The sequence below is a fragment of the Callorhinus ursinus genome, unplaced genomic scaffold, assembly GCF_003265705.2.
Source record: "Callorhinus ursinus isolate GAN/ISIS: 27379988/994484 unplaced genomic scaffold, GSC_fseal_2.0 scaffold12, whole genome shotgun sequence".
Taxonomy (NCBI): domain Eukaryota; kingdom Metazoa; phylum Chordata; class Mammalia; order Carnivora; family Otariidae; genus Callorhinus; species Callorhinus ursinus.
Window position 1 is genome coordinate 84,333,678 of NW_027397074.1, and position 15,972 is coordinate 84,349,649.

At 49.9% G+C, this 15,972-nt stretch overlaps 1 protein-coding gene across 6 annotated transcripts in view; it reads left to right on the top strand.

Annotated features, from left to right (window-relative positions):
• CUL1 (cullin 1) overlaps positions 1 to 12,332 on the top strand; it is a 101,968-nt gene extending 89,636 nt beyond the window's left edge. For all 6 annotated transcript variants that reach the window (XM_073899333.1, XM_025855004.2, XM_025855003.2 and 3 more), the window contains 11 exons: positions 1,245 to 1,293; positions 1,850 to 1,981; positions 3,120 to 3,237; positions 4,393 to 4,469; positions 4,865 to 4,996; positions 5,839 to 5,931; positions 9,460 to 9,507; positions 9,587 to 9,669; positions 10,148 to 10,253; positions 10,672 to 10,785; positions 11,794 to 12,332. In XM_073899333.1, the coding sequence (XP_073755434.1) occupies positions 1,245 to 1,293; positions 1,850 to 1,981; positions 3,120 to 3,237; positions 4,393 to 4,469; positions 4,865 to 4,996; positions 5,839 to 5,931; positions 9,460 to 9,507; positions 9,587 to 9,669; positions 10,148 to 10,253; positions 10,672 to 10,785; positions 11,794 to 11,874 (1,033 nt within the window). In that variant the 3' untranslated portion in view covers positions 11,875 to 12,332. The remainder of the gene's footprint in view (positions 1 to 1,244; positions 1,294 to 1,849; positions 1,982 to 3,119; positions 3,238 to 4,392; positions 4,470 to 4,864; positions 4,997 to 5,838; positions 5,932 to 9,459; positions 9,508 to 9,586; positions 9,670 to 10,147; positions 10,254 to 10,671; positions 10,786 to 11,793) is intronic.
• The last annotated feature ends 3,640 nt before the right edge of the window (positions 12,333 to 15,972 follow it).

The window sequence follows — 15,972 nt, forward strand, 5'->3', positions numbered from 1 at the left end:
AAAATGGACTTTAAAATGGGATGATTTTTTTTTTTTTTTTTTTTTTTTTTTTAGGCTAGGTTATGTGAAAATTTTCAGTATCCAAATCGTGTGCTGTAGCAGACCTTCAGTGTGTTTGGCAGGACGCTTACGTCCTTTTTATCCATTGCCTTTTCACAAGGGGCCCTCATTAAGTCTCTTGCTCTGTTATTTCTTAGCTCAGGCTGCTCAAGCAGACAAAATGGCGGGCACCCGGGAGCGTTGCTTCAGTGAGCACGCGCTAGGGAATGGAGCTAAGAAGTAAAACTCTTCGGAGGGAGAAACCGCCCTGGCCTACCCATGTGAAGAACAGGACTAGATTTCCTGAGCCAGCTATTCTTAAGTTGAAGCACCTTTCCAGAGCTTGTTTGGTGGCTGGATCATTTTATACGAATTTATGGGGATCTTGTCTATAAGGGACTCGTAAAACCTTAAAAATGTTGTTTACCCTGCATCACCTTTCAGTTAATACTTGTTCATAGAAGAGAAAGAATCCGTTGTTAAAGACAGCCCTCTGTTACATACGTAGAACCACAGAGGAAGGCAGCACTTGAGTGGTTTAGACCGTTTCGTTATCTTTAATGATTAGGCCATTCAAAAACTATATGCCTTTTTGGTTTTTTCAACAGTAAGGTAAAGCATATGGTAAAAAGCAGTTGCCAAAGTGAAGTTCATTAATTTTGCATTTATTTTTATTTTTTTTAAAGATTTTATTTATTTGAGAGAGAGAGAATGAGAGAGAGAGAGCACGAGAGGGAAGAGGGTCAGAGGGAGAAGCAGACTCCCCGCCGAGCAGGGAGCCCGATGTGGGACTCGATCCCGGGACTCCAGGATCATGACCTGAGCTGAAGGCAGTCGCTTAACCAACTGAGCCACCCAGGCGCCCATTAATTTTGCATTTAAATAGATTATCTGAAAGGAAAACTTGAATGTTTGGGGGAACTTTAGTAAGTATCTCCTGTTGAATTTCACCTTGGAAATCCTAAACGATTGTTTCCTAAATGTATTCTTCTGTGATAGTGTCAGTATAAGATGGCCACACCACCAGAGGTAAGAAAAGTTTGCCTGCCTCTCTGTGCACCGATCTGAGGAGAGCCCATCAGTCAGACATTCACGGCCGCATTCTGTCACGTTAGTTTAGCTCAGTGGTGCTTGCTGATTAAATGTATGCCGGTTTGTTTGAAAACAGTATGCTGTTTTTTGTGTTTTTTTTTTTTAAATCTCAGTTCCAAGAACCCAGAAGAAGCAGAGCTAGAAGACACGCTCAACCAAGTGGTAAGGCACTTCTCACTAACCACGCCGGGTTCCAGCAGCCGTTTATCTACAAGTTTTAAGCTTATTTGTATGGAGCACCCGAAATGTGACATTTAATAGGATCATCTATTTTACTTTGAATCTGTGGTGTTACTCCCTAAATAGAGTCATTAATGTTAGCGTTTGTACTTTTCTCCTGGGTACTAAGTCTAGACTAACTTAATGTGATTTAAGGGCTTGACGCAACTATTTCAAGGCTGTGGGTGGTATTTTTTTTTTTTTAAGATTTTATTTATTTATTCATAAGAGACAGAGAGAGAGAGGCAGAGGGAGAAGCAGGCTCCCTGCTGAGCAGGGAGCCCGATGCGGGACTCGATCCCAGGGCCCTGGGATCATGACCTGAGCCGAAGGCAGACGCTTAACCATCTGAGCCACCCAGGCACCCTGTGGGTGGTATTTTTGGCCACTGTACACGTTGGCTCACAGGCCAGACAGAGCACCTGGGGCGGCGGCAGGCACGTGCTCGGGACAGCAGGTTGCACGTGCATTGAGTGTGCTCTCTTGGTGGCTTCACTAGATGGTGGTCTTCAAGTATATAGAGGATAAAGACGTGTTTCAGAAATTCTATGCGAAGATGCTGGCCAAAAGACTCGTGCATCAGAACAGTGCCAGTGATGATGCTGAAGCAAGCATGATCTCTAAATTAAAGGTAAATGTAATCATGTCCTGGAAAAAGCCAGTGTTTAAGTCACCGTGAGAGATCTTAGTTGTTGCAGGTGTCCTTGGGCAGTGCCGCAGTCCGTAGAGAACGAGTGTGTGTAGTGTGGTCCCCACTGCCCCACGATGGGAGGGCTGTGACCAGTCAGCCCCCCCCCCCTCCACTGTCCTGTCAGGCCGGGCTGTGCTGCGCTCGCCCCTGGAGCACCCCCCGGCTCCGCATGTTTGGCCTCCGCTCTGCCTTCACGCACCGGAACCGCACAGCAGGGCTCAGCCCACACTTGCGTTTGGTGGGCTTTGAGGTGACGGGTGTTTTGTTTCGCTCTGAGGTTAGTTCAGTGTGTGCGGCTGTATCTGCTGTAGGGTGGCGGAGCAGTTAGCTCATTGTCCAGCCCCCTCTGCGCTGGGCCTGTGCTGGGCGCCGTGCTTGCTGTTAGGTGTGGTAGACATACTAAACTGTGACCAGAAATTATAGTTCGATGGCTTGTTCTGCTCACACCGCCGTAACAAAATTCCACAGGCGGGGGGCTTAAACAGGAGAAATGTGTTCTCACAGTGCTGGAGGCCGGCAGTCTAGGATCACGGTACTGGCTGATCCACGTTCTGGTGAGGACTCTCTTCCTGGTCTGGTGACGGCCACCTCCCCACTCTGTCGTCACGTGGTGAGGAGAGAGCAGACTCCGGTCTCTTCTTACAAGGGCGCTAGTTCCATCAGGAGGGCCCTGTTGCCATGACTTCCTCTAAACAGTCATTTCCCCAGGACCCTACCTCCCCATACCATCACACTGGGGGTCAGGCTTCAGCAGACGGGTTCAGGGGACACACAGTTCAGCCCACAGTAGGGAATAAGAGACATAAAATATGTCCTCTTTGTATTCTGTTAGATATATCCTTTCTCTTAGATGCTCCGAGGAAAGTTGCTATGTGAGTAAAGGTTTAGCTGCTTGGTTACGGCTGTGTAACTTTGGATAGTGTATTCATTTGAATCGGGACATATCGATACTGTGAGATGTCCAATGTTACCAGCTTTAGTAGCAGTTTTTGTACAGTTGTAGGATTTCCATCAGATTCCCTTGTACACACTTATATTCTGTAGAAACTAATAAGACAATTATCTGGATTCATTTCAGCAAGCTTGTGGTTTTGAATATACCTCTAAACTTCAGCGGATGTTTCAAGACATTGGCGTGAGCAAAGATTTGAATGAGCAATTCAAAAAGCACCTGACGAATTCAGAACCGCTAGACTGTGAGTACCCACGTGCGTATAGGCTGCCTCTATAGGGCCCTGTTCTTCGAGAGGTTCATGCCTTTTGTGGCAAATGAGAGGGGTGACAAAATACTAAGTAAAGCTGCTTGATGCGTTCTCAAAAATTCCGGGACGGACGAGTAGGAAGTGCCTCCCATGTGCGCTGGGGGAGTCCTGCGACCTGGGTGACGTTAGATGACAGGGCACAGAGCGTGTCAGTCTTTCCCAGGGGACCCAGCCGGTTGAGAGCTGGGGCTGCTGAGCCCTGCCCTCTCCCACTTGCTGACGTGGCTGCCCCACCCTGGCACCTACGAGCTCAGGGCTCCACACACAGTTTAATATTTACTAAGTTGCTTTAACCTTAGTTCAGATCCATTCTAGCATTTATTTTTTTAAATGATGAGAAACGGACTTGGCTGTATCGACGACAGCCTCAAACTAAGCAGAGATCTCACGGCTCCGGATTGGCGTGCAGAAGCGGGCAGGCTGGGCGCCAGGCTGTGCTCCTCTTGTCAGGTCCGCGGGGGTGGTCGTGGGCCGATGATGCTGACGTCCTCACGTGGTAATGCTGTCTTTTTAAATGAAAAATGGGAACTTTACTTTTCCCCAAAACTAAAGAACTCTTCCATTGTTAAACTTGGCAGGGAGGCCAGGTGAACTCCTCAGCCCTTTGTGATGATGGTATTACTGTTCTAATTTATAGTTTATAGATACTGTGTGTAGTGGTGGTAGTCACGAGGGCTACACAAAACATCCTGAAGTGAGCTGTTTATGTTTGGGATTTTTGTTTCCTGAGTTGGGGCCTCCGGGGGCAGCCGTGCTGGGCGGGCTCGGGTGCTCGAGTGGCCCCGAGGCCCGACAGCAAACCCAAGCGACCGGGGCAGAGAGCAGGCCAACGGTGTCAGAAGTCTGAGCTAGAAGTGAAATGGAAAACCGTCCCTCTCTAGAGGAAAAGCGTTTCTGGCTCTTTCCCCTTTTACTCATTTTGAGTGAAATAACTTAACTGAGATATGGTCAGTTCTTCATTTTATACTGAAACAGGGTTTTTCATTCAGTGTATTTCTTTTAATACAAGGCAGTCCACGTTTATTTGAACAGCAGTCTTGTTCAGTTCATGGGACTAACTGTGTTCCTGCATTTCATTCCCCGCCTCAGTGGATTTCAGTATTCAAGTGCTGAGCTCCGGGTCATGGCCCTTCCAGCAGTCTTGCACGTTTGCCTTGCCGTCGGAGGTAAGGGTGGCTTTGTCTTGGGTTCTGTTAGTGCTGAGCAGAAATGAGAAGGGTGACCTTGGCGGTGACCCCCAGGGTGCCTGCAGAAGGCCTTCCCGCAGGCCAGCCACGCAGCAGTAAGCGGCCGCGGGGGCGGGGGGAGGGGGGTCGCCAGGGCAGCGGCTGGGGGCCATGCTGCAACCCCCCCAATGGTAACCTCCACACCTTACGGTTAGAAACAGTTCTCGATAGGCCCCTCGAATGCCTACATGAGTCCAACACCTACATTTGTATTTTACTTTTATGTTCTAAGCATTTTGTCCTGTAAACTTGGCACAGTGTATTTATTGAGAAATGCTGACTGTGGGATGTGGTGAGGTAGCTGCTCCACACAGTGCTGTCTGTCCTTTGTCCAGTTGGAGCGTAGTTACCAGCGGTTCACGGCTTTCTACGCTAGCCGTCACAGCGGCAGGAAATTGACTTGGTTGTATCAACTGTCTAAAGGAGAACTGGTAACCAACTGCTTCAAAAATAGATACACTCTGCAGGTAAGATCACCTTTCTGTTCTGGAATATATATCTTTTTAAGTCTAAATGAGGATAAGACATCGTAGAGCTCAGAATCCAGTGATTGGTGCCACAGAATCTAGAGTTAAGCTTCTGGCAAAGTCCTGTAGTGGTCAAACAGCCCGGTTTGAGAGTGAGAGGAGCTGAATCCTGATGCTTTCTCACTGACGGACAGGTGACTTACTGATGCCTCAGTTTCCTTCTCCATAAAATGGGGGTGCTAGTGGTTACACTTTGGAAGTGATGTGAAAATTAAGTGAAATAACGTGCTTAATAAGCGTTTGGCACAGCTCCCACCTGACGCACACTATGTGTGTAGCTTCAGAAGCTGGAGTTTTCTGTACTTAATTATGATAATAGCCCTTTTCCCTTGGCAGAACAGTTTCATGTTAATAATAACCCTCAGTGCTTGCTGCAGGACTGAGTACTGAATAGTAAGAACTGCGTAGTTACTGTTTCAATTTGACAGAGGAGAAACTGAGACCCGGGGTAATTTAAGTGACTTCCTTGGGATCCCAGCTTATGTGTGGCAGAGCCAAAATTTCAGTGAGTGTGGATGCACGTACACAAAATGTCGTAGAAGAAAGTTCGAAATTATTTCAGTGTTTGAAAGGTGGGAAATGACGTCTTTCAGGAAAACATTGCATTATGGTGGAGTTGTGACACTTTGTATTCTCTTTTACATAGGTCTGCTTGATTTTTTGCATCTATCAGAAGAATTTGTTTCATAAATAAGTTCTTCAGACTTAAGGTCTGGATTTTTGGAGGTTTTTCCATGCATTTAAATTTTGCTTCTCTTTCTTTTATATGTGGGGCCTCAAAGGCATCTACCTTCCAGATGGCGATCCTGCTTCAGTACAACACGGAAGATGCTTACGCTGTGCAGCAGTTGACCGACAGCACTCAAATCAAAATGGTATCTTACCGCTTCTTGGCCTCTTGTGTGTGTCACCTCGCTGTCTCCTTAGTCTTGTGAGCACTGCGGGGAGGGAGTGGGGAGAGGATGTGGGGGTCTTTGATTGGAAATAGCTACTTGCCTTATTAGGACTATAAATGGTGCACGTTTTTTAAAAACTTCATTTTTAAACTCAGTGTAACCTGCACTTGCGTGTGTACGTATGTGCACACACGCGCACACACAAATGTGAGCGCAAGATGCTTTCTCACGTTCATTTAATCCGCTCTTAATCCTCTTTACAGCTAGGCTTTTCTTACTAAGCTCAAATGTCACTTAATTATCATGCTATTCTTCCTGTCAGTCATGTTCTTTATTGAGACCTATGTCACATACATAAATTTCACCATTTGTAAATAGTTCAGTGGGTTTTCACAAGGTTGTACAGCCGCCACCACCGTCCAATTCCAGAACATTTCCATCATTCCAAAAAGAAACCCATTAGCCTGGAGCAATAACTACCCTCTACTCCTCTCCTCAGCCCCTGACAACCATTAACTTACTTTCTGTGTCTGTGCATTTGCCTGCTCTGGGCATTTTGTGTTAATGGTGTCATAGTATGTGCCTTTTCTGTCTGCCTTTCACTTGTATTTTCAAGGTTTCTCCATGTGATAGCGTATGGATCTTTTTATTCTGTTTTATGGCTGAAATACATTCCAGTGTTTGGATGGACCACGTTGTGCTTCTCCGTTCATCAGTTGATGGACATTTGGGTTGTTTCCACATTTTAACTATTACAAATAGTGCTGCTGTGAACATTCGTGTGCAAGTTGTCGTATGAACGTATTTTCAGTTTTCTTAGGTATATACCTAGGTGTGAAATATCTGAGTCATGATGGATTTAACTCATTGAGGAACAGCCCAGCTGCCCCACAATGGCTGCATCCGTTCAGGGGCTCTCACCAGCCGTGTAGGAGGGTCCAGTTTCTCCACATCCTTGCAAACATTTGTCGTTCTTTTTTTTTTTTTTTTTTTTTTTTAATTACAGCCATCTTAGTGGATATGAAACGATCCTTCATTGTAGTTCTGATTTGCATTTCCCTAACAACTGATGATGTTGAGTGTCTACTCAGGTTCTTATTGACCATTTATATATATATTCTTTAGAGAAATGTCTACTTGAATCCTCTGCCTGTGCCCATTTTTTATTTGGGCTTTTTTTGTTGTTGTTGAGTAGTAAGAATTCTTTATATATTCTGTACATAGAGCCTGTTTTTCTTTCATTGCTTGTGGTTTTGTTGTCCTAAGGAACCATTGCCTGATTCAAGGTCAAAGATTTCTTTCCCTGTTGATTGGTACTGCCTTGTTGAAAATCAGTTGGCCATAGGTGGATGGGTTTATTTGTGGATATCACTTCTTTTCCAGTAATCTGTATGTCTGTCTTTATGACCGTATCACATTATCTTGGTTGCTGTTTTGTAGTAAGTTTTGAAACTGAGACCTCCAGCTTTGTTCTTTTTCAAAATTGTGTTGGCTGTTCTGAGTCCCTTGCATTCCCATATGAATTTCAGAATTCGCTTGTCCATTGTTAGAGGCTGCATCGAATCTGCGGATTGCTTGGGGTGGGGGTGGTAATCTTTGTCCTATCAGTAGTCAGTCTTCCAACTCATGACCATGAGCAGCTTTCCATTCACATACGTTGTCTTTCATTTCTCTGAATTGTGTTGAAAGTTTTACATCTTCAAGTCTTGCACTTTGGTTAAATTTATTCCTAAGTATTGTGTTTGGTGCTTTTGTAAATGGAATTGTTTGTTTGTTACTAGATATGGCTGAACTCATTTTTTAATGTTTTTGAAGATTCTTTAGTGGTTTTTCTTATACACAGTCATGTCATCTGCAAGTACAGCTAGTTTTATTTCCTTTTCCTATTTGGATGCCTTTTATTTTTCTTGCCTGATTGCTTTGGCTAGAACTTCCGATACAGTGTTGAACAGAGATGGTACAAGTTGGCATCCTTGTCTTTTTCCTGATCTTAGGGGAAAGCTTCAGCTTGTTACTGTTAAGTATGATACTAGCTATAGGTTTTTCTTAGACTCTCTTTATTAAAGGAGTTCCCTTCTATTCTTGGTTTTTTTGTCGTTGTTTTTAGTGTTTTCATCATGACACTAAATTGAATTTGGTTAAACTGCTTCTCTGTTGAGATAAAAATGTGCTTTTAGTTTATTAACATGGTAGATTACAGTGATTGCTTTTCTTATGTTGCAACCTCGCATTCCTGGGGTAAACCCCACCTGGGCATGGGATATAATACTTTTTATATGCTGGCGGGCTTGGTTTGCTGGTATTTTCTTGAGGATTTTTACATCTGCATTCACAGGAATATTGGTCTGTTGTCTTCTTGGGATGTTTTTGCCTGGTTTTGCTGTCAGGGTAATACTGGCCTCATTGAATGCCAGGAAAATCATTTATTGTTTGATCGTGCTTCAAGGTAGTCCAGAGTACGTCTGCAAATTCTGGTAACAAACTGGATTTGCCCCTTTGTTTGTAAGTCTTTCTCATTCCTCCTCACATCAGGAGGACTTGCAGTGGGGGAGAGGCTCAGGCTGCCGCAGGCTGCGGGAAGGGCGCTGCCCTTGGCACCTGCTCCGCAGAGCTGTCGGGTCCATGGGTTTTCTCTGCACCCGTCTCAACTGGTCTGCAGCCGAGAGTAGCACTCCATGCGGGGAGGGTGCTCCCTCTCTGCTCCACACTCATTACTCTGTCAGATCTGGCTCAACGAGTGAGACCTCTGCCAGCGTCCTTCTAGATGCGTCCGGCAGTGTCCCAGTCCTGCTCGGCGGGTCTGGCCTGGTCACTAGACCAGAGGCCTCTTGCTTTCGTGGCTTTAGGTTTGTGCCCTCAGACAAGAATGGGTTTCCTTAGAGGCAAGGGCAGGCCCGCTCTGTCCGCCTGGGTAGGAGGTGGGGATGGATGTGCATCCAGGGGACAAGGGGCAGATGGTACCGTCCCGTGTCATGGGATCCCAAAGCCGAAGGAGAGCTGGGAAGTGACCCACCACCCACGTTTACAGGCTAGGAAACAGCCAGAGGTGCCACATGGTGCTTAGCGTTCAGCAAAGGAAATCGACAGCGGGGTCACCTGCCACTGGGTCCCGTCATCTTCGGGAGCAGAGTGCTGGAGCCCTTGAACGTTACTTTTGTGGTGATCCATGTCCAAGTCCAAGACGAGCTGTCAGGCAGCTGAGGGGTGAAGAGGTTCCCGTAGGTTTAAGTGAGGAAATCAGTGTGGTTTCAATATTTAAACCTGAGTCGTTGGTTTTTATTACTAGGTGGTCAAGGCCGGAAAGGGGTTGGCTTCACTTTCAGATGGGTGCTGGTGGCAGTAGTGAATTTAGGGGACCCCTTAAACACACCTCTTTTTTTCCCTGGGTACATTCTTCTGTTTGGGTGACTGCTGTGTTTCTGAGGAAAACGAATGATGGCATCGCATGTGGTTTGTATCACAAAGAGAAATGTATTTTTTTCTTTATCTTTTTCTCTTTAATTGCAGGACATTTTGGCACAAGTCCTACAGATTTTATTGAAGTCGAAGTTACTGGTATGTTTGTGCATTTTCTGTGTTAAGCTAGAACAGAGCCTTTTCCTGAGACCGTGTAGTAAAAGGTGTCTTTTTACAGGTCCTGGAAGACGAAAATGCCAATGTTGATGAGGTGGAATTGAAGCCAGATACCTTAATAAAATTATATCTCGGTTATAAAAAGTAAGGAAAATCTAAGGAGGTGGTCCTAGAGCACAGACGCCTGTCCGTGTGTCCGTTTCCCCCCCACCCCCATCTGCGCCGGGGCTGCAGGCGGAGGCCGGGCGCGGCGTGGGGCGGCCCCAGCACCCAGCCGGGGTTCCGTCTGAGGATCCTAGAGGTTCCTCCACTCGACTCCAGCTCAGGTTTTGGTGGTTTCTGCATTTGGCAGGAGGCTCCTTAAACGGCTCCGTGAGAAAGTTTGGACTTCTGTGTCCGAGTGACTTGATTTTATTTCATTTGCCCAAATTTGGGAGAGCAGAGGAAGGCGCTGAGTCTCCCGTGATGCACGTGTCCTGTCCCTGGCTGGGTGGGAGGCCACGTGCCCTCTGCCCTGGTCTTGGGGAGCGGGGGCTTCTTACAGAGTGAAAGCGGAAGGAAGCCTTCAGCGCCTGTCTTTGGAAACAACAGTGATCGGTTGGTTTCCTTCATGTCTTGACAGTAAGAAGTTAAGGGTTAACATCAACGTGCCGATGAAAACCGAACAGAAGCAGGAACAAGAAACCACACACAAAAATATTGAGGAAGACCGCAAACTGCTGATTCAGGTGACTCTGGGCCCGCGTCGGGTGGTGTCCCTCGCAGAGGTGGCCGATCAAAGCCGGGCTGTCATTGTGTGTGGGTCGGGGTGGCCGCCAGGCTGGCGACAGCTTCTGACTGGGGCAGGGAAACGGACGAGCCGGATACCGGGGGGGTCACGGTGAGGCGGCCTCTGTGGCTCTGAGGACTGAGTGTTTTCTCGATTCTGAAGTGCTCTGCACTTGGGCGTAATCATGAGATCAGACCAAAACACACTGATGTTTCTTACGTTCGAGTTGAAACATCGTATCCTACTGTGTGCTTGTTAGCGTTTATGAAATCACGGTCCTCTGCGGAGGGGTAGCAGCCTGTTGGCTAGTGGTCCTGGGTTGTTGAAGGGCAGCTCTAACAGTGGGACATCCCGGTTTCCCCCCTTGGGTGGCGCAGGCGGCCATCGTGAGGATCATGAAGATGAGGAAGGTCCTCAAGCACCAGCAGCTGCTTGGAGAGGTTCTCACTCAGCTGTCTTCGAGATTCAAACCACGGGTCCCAGTAATTAAGGTACAGGAATCACCTAGCAGAAGCACGCCGTTTCTTACGTTAGAAGAGAAAAGGTGTAACAAAAACTAGATTGAAGGAACTCGGCTTATTCATACGTACCAGGTTTCTACAGAAGAAAATAGGCTTAATTTTTAAACCTTTTTATTGACCTCTACACCTGCAGAGCCGTGCACAAATCCTAAGTGTTCGGTTTGCTGATTTTCCCAAAGTAAATACACTTGTACAGCCAAGACCCAAATCAAGAGGTTAGAAGGTGACCAGCATTCCAGAAGCTTCCCCCTTGCTGCCTCCTAGCCAGTAGCTCTGCTCCCGTAGAATCCCCTCTGGCCTGTCTGTAGCCCCCCAGGGCAGTGCTGCCTCCCTCGGAGCTCTGTGTAACCGGCCTCTAGAGAGTTCCCGCTCTGCTGTGTCCGCAGAGGATGTGCTTCTTGGCCCGTTTGGGGGGGATCGCCTGGGCCGTAGCTTGTCCGGGCCGTGTGCACCTTCGCTGCTGGATGGTCCTCTCCCCTGTGAGCCGACCGCGGCTCCAGGCGATGGCTACCTGCCTCGGGTCTAGTGGGTTGTTGGAAATAGAAACCCGGCGGCTCTCTCAGACCACGTGGCTAAACGGCAGCCGGTGCGGATCTCCCGAGGGCGGCAGCTGAGCAGTGACTCCCCGGCAGGCCGGAGGCCCCCTCTGCGCCCTGGGGTCGCGTGTAGCCGGGAGCTGGCGGCTGGTGTGGCGCCTGGCCCACCAGTGGGTGGCGTGCAGGGAGGCCTGGAGGGACGCAGGCCCCTCTCAGCGGGGACGTTGACGAAATGGGCACTTTCCCATTCTGGAAAGCAAGGTCTTGGCTGCCCGGGAAGGAAAGCGGCATGCTGAAGGGGCGCAGGGGTGAAGTCGCTCCCTGGCTGAGCTCTCGGGGGCGGGGGGGGGCATCCCTGCTGAGGTTGGCCGGCTCTGTTCTGATAACAAACGTGTTTTTCTTCCCCTTTCGCTACCTCTCCCTTTTTTAAAATAATGCCCAGAAATGCATTGACATTCTGATCGAGAAAGAATATTTGGAGCGAGTTGATGGTGAAAAGGACACCTACAGTTACTTGGCTTAACCCTTCTAGAAGGGTCTGACCGTGTGACCCGCAGCGAATAGTTCCTGGTGGAGAGAACGACTGAAGTTCGCAGCAGCCAGCCTGCCACCATCTGGACCTCCCTTTTTAAAACTGAGACCGAGACCCCCATCAGCCGGTCTCAGATGTACATCAGAACTGCTCAGGATTGATACATTTCAAGTCTGTAAATATGGACACCAACGCCATTTAACCTAATTTAAGAACAGAGGGGACTCGAACCTCCCCTGCTGAGGGCTGCATGCTACTGCATTTAAATCAATACATTGGCTACGGGGTTAACCGCTGTCGCCCTTGGCGGCATTACAATGTTGGCAGCACTTTGAGAGCAAGGCTAATGGACCCACGTGTAATCTGCTATGAAAAACCATTTGTATAGTGTGTTTCATTTTTTAATGTGTGAAAATAAAGAAAATTAAAGGATTTCTGTACAAGTCGCATTTGGTTTTAAGTTTTACTAATTCCTACATGTAAGTAAAAGCTGTAATGATTGTGCAGATTTGTAATCCCATGTCTTCCTGTAGAAAAGGCTGCGTTCTTCAGACTGAAAATGTTTTTTACATCTTAAAACCGTAAGCCCCCTTGTCTCTCCCCACACGCTCCTGCGTCCCTCTGGGACTCGCTGGAACGCAGCTGCGTGTTGCTTCTCTTGGCCCCTTGGGGGGACTGGCCTCTCGTGGGAAGTGCCCCTTTCCCGGGTGGGGGCCTCGAGGAGAGAGGAGGGGGCCTGGTGCCGGTTCCCTGCCTCTCCGCCGCCCTGTCCCCACGGCCACGGGCCCCCTGTGTGCTCACGCCCGCCTCTGCTTCTGACGGTGGTTCCCACGCACGGGCGACGGCCCAGGATGGGCACGTCCGCTCCTCCTGGTAAGACAGCCCCCCAGCCCTGGCCCGAGGACAGCGGTGAGCCCCCCAGCTCCCACTGCTGACGGGCCAGCGGCCGCGGGGGGGGGGCGGGGGTCGCAGGGGCCCGAGCTCCAAGCCGCGCTGCACAGGCTGGGCGCCGTGCTAGCGAGCCCCTTTCGCAGTCACCTGCCGGCCAGGGGGCAGAAGGAAACGGAGGTGGTGGCAGAGGCTTTTGTCCACGGCCCGGCTTCCTCCAGGGACGGGAGCCCCTGCACCTCGACACGTGGAAGACGCGGAAGGGCAGTTCCCCCCGTCTCTTGGAAGCTTCGGCACCTGCAGGTTTGCTTGACTCGGATAAAAGCAACGGTAATAGCGTTCGTGTCACGGCTTCTGGTGTCTGTAATGTGTCTTTTCCGGTTTGACGAAGATTCCCGCCGTAAACGGAAAGCAGGGGTGCCCGGGGCTCCCCATGCATGCTGGCCTTCCCCCCCCCCCCCCCCCCCCCCCGCCTAGGTGGCCTCCTATCCACGGAGGGTTTCACACCTAGGGGACGGGGGGGGGGCTCGAAGCCGGCCCCGGCCGGGGGGGGGGCCCGGGGGTACACGGCAGGCCCCGCAGCGGGCGAGCGGGTGGGCGGGCCGCCCCCCCCCACGAGCTCACCCCGTCCCCGTCCCCCTCACGCTCGGGAAAGGACCACTGCGTGGGGGTAGAAAACTCTGTGCGTTTTGCCTTTCTTCCCCAAACTGCCCGCGCCTAGCAAGACAAGGTGCCTCCGAACGCCAGCCACGGAAACCGAGGTCCCACACGTGCCGATGAACCGCGGCTGTCCCCCGAGGTCCCCGGGGCCTGCGGCGCGCAGTCTCTGCGCAGAGGCTAAGCCGCAGCGGGGAGAGCGGGTCGTCGGCTGACGGACCACCAGGCTCCAGGCTGTGGAGGCCGGGGCCTGAGGGGCCGGTTCCGCTCACCGAGGGGGGACACCTGCAGGGTGGGACCTCAGCCAGCGGTCTGTGAGGGTAACGGGTTCTCCGCGCGGGGCCGCTGTCAGACGGGCCTGCGTAGACGGGCTTTGTGGGAAAGCAGCCGGGAACACTACCGTTCGGGCCCAGTTGGCGCGGGTCAGGGGAGAACAGTAGGTAGAGGAACAAGGGGCGCCTGCAATTTAAAATATTTCTATTGACTGGCCTGTTCCCTTGCTGAACACTGGTATCTAATTTTCCTTTGAAAGAAATTAGAATTTCTGCGATCCCTGAATTGAGTCCCCCTTTTGATGAAGACTTTTTTTTCTTTTTTAAGAAATCAGAGTAACTTGGCTGGTTGGGTGACTTGCTTTTGTTCCCTGAACCTCACCTCATGCACCTGTCCAGTGGCAAACCAAACCGACTTGCCCTCACAGGTGAGTGTGGACGTTTCTTAAACCGCCTTCCTGGAGGGACAGGTCCCACCACAGGCTCTGCCCACCGGATCTGCTGGACCACTTCTAACACCAGAAGCCAACATAACCCCGCTCTTGAACCCTGTCCCAACCGCGGGCTGAGGTGTACGCGTCTTAAGCTCTTTGCAGTAAAAGCCCAAAGCTCCTAAAACGATCCACAGAACACCGAACTTCTTTGAAGATGTTCACATCAGGAACCTTTCGTGATGACCTGTGTACATGTTTAAATTACAGAAGGTGTGAGTTCACACGCAGTTGTGGGGACAGGGGCAGTTGCCGCGCGTCCAGGCGGACTCGGAAGCCAGGACTTGGCGTCACTGAATGGCTACTGTGAAGGTTGGAGGTTGAATAAACCAAGAAAATATTGGAAGACAATTAGGCAGCTTCTAGATGGATGCTTATAGTTTGCATTTTTGTAAGAAACTTCTGACATAATGTTGCCAAGCAGAAGGTTAGTTCTCAGCTCAGATCTGCCTGTGGGTTGGTCTGTGAATGTTGAGACCGTCATTGCAGCCCTGGGTCACCTGCCTGTGGTTCTTTATGACCAGTGGCAGCACAGAAATTGGCCAACAGGGCAACCTGTCGTCAGGCTGTGGTCATCCATCCAAAATGAACAACATATAGGGTATTCCTAAACTATCGAAACGCATCCTTATCCTGATGAGGTAGGTACTTGACTCCTAAGATTCGTCCTCCTTAGCCCTAGATTTTCTCTGTTGGGAAATAAGCAGCAGGCTCACACACACACACCTCCCAGTGGAGGGGAAGGGGGGACACTCTATTTTTAAATTTAGCCTCCCCCCCCCCCATTTTGGCTTTGTTAATTGGGTGTTTGAACACTTTGTATGCCAAGCTCTGTGGCCCACCCCTGCCGCTAGATCGAGAGCAGGCCGGGTCTGTTCAGGATGCCGTCACGTGCAAGTGGCTCGGAGAATCTGTGTTCACCGTGGATAGGACACTGGAGAGGTGCTCTTCAAATCCGGGTACAGAAAGCTTGCTGTGCAGTGCTCAAAATGACTGCTCTCCGTGAAAATTTGTACTTTGGAGGATGCATGTGGGTCTCTGGTGTCCTGAGCGAACAGGACCTCCGGGACTCGAGGACCTACCCCCAGCTGTTGACACCCCGGGATGGGCTGGGAGCAGCTCCGCATCCGGAGATCCTGTGGGGCAGGTCATCAGCTGCCTGAGAGTGAATAAATGGGCTGCACCCATGTTGAATGCCAAGGGCAGGACGTACCAGTGCGGGCGAGCCCCGTAGTTGCCCTCCGTGGGTCAGCAGCGGCCCGCTGAGCCTGTGGCGCCGTCTCGGAGCGGGAAAAGACAGCGGTCTGTCCCCATGTCCTGCAAAACCAAACACGGCCAAGAAGAGAAGAGCAGCACATACGAGATGGGCGTCCAAGGCCAGGTCTTCTCGTTGCCAAAGCGAAATGGCAATTAACCTTATTTTAGGACTGGTGTTGCTACCGTGGATGCATCCGTGCAGTGGAGACCAGAGGCTGGTCCGTGTTTAACTGGAAAGGTAGGTTTTAATTATACATTTCACAGTTAAATATTTCCACGTTACGTAACCCCAGGCTGGTGACAGCTGTCAGTCCAGCCGTGACGCTTGAGTTGGGGTGGGGGTGGGGGGGTCCTGAATCTTTTCTTCAAGAAAGAAAATGAGTTTGGTCCTGCCATGCCCTTCCGTATGTAGGAAAGGTTTCTGAGCGTCTGAGTCCAGACCTTTCATGGAGTTTAGAGCTGTAGCCAGCTGGTCCGGCTGCAATTTTCCACGTGGAGAATGAGGCTCACAGGCTGCGTGGTCT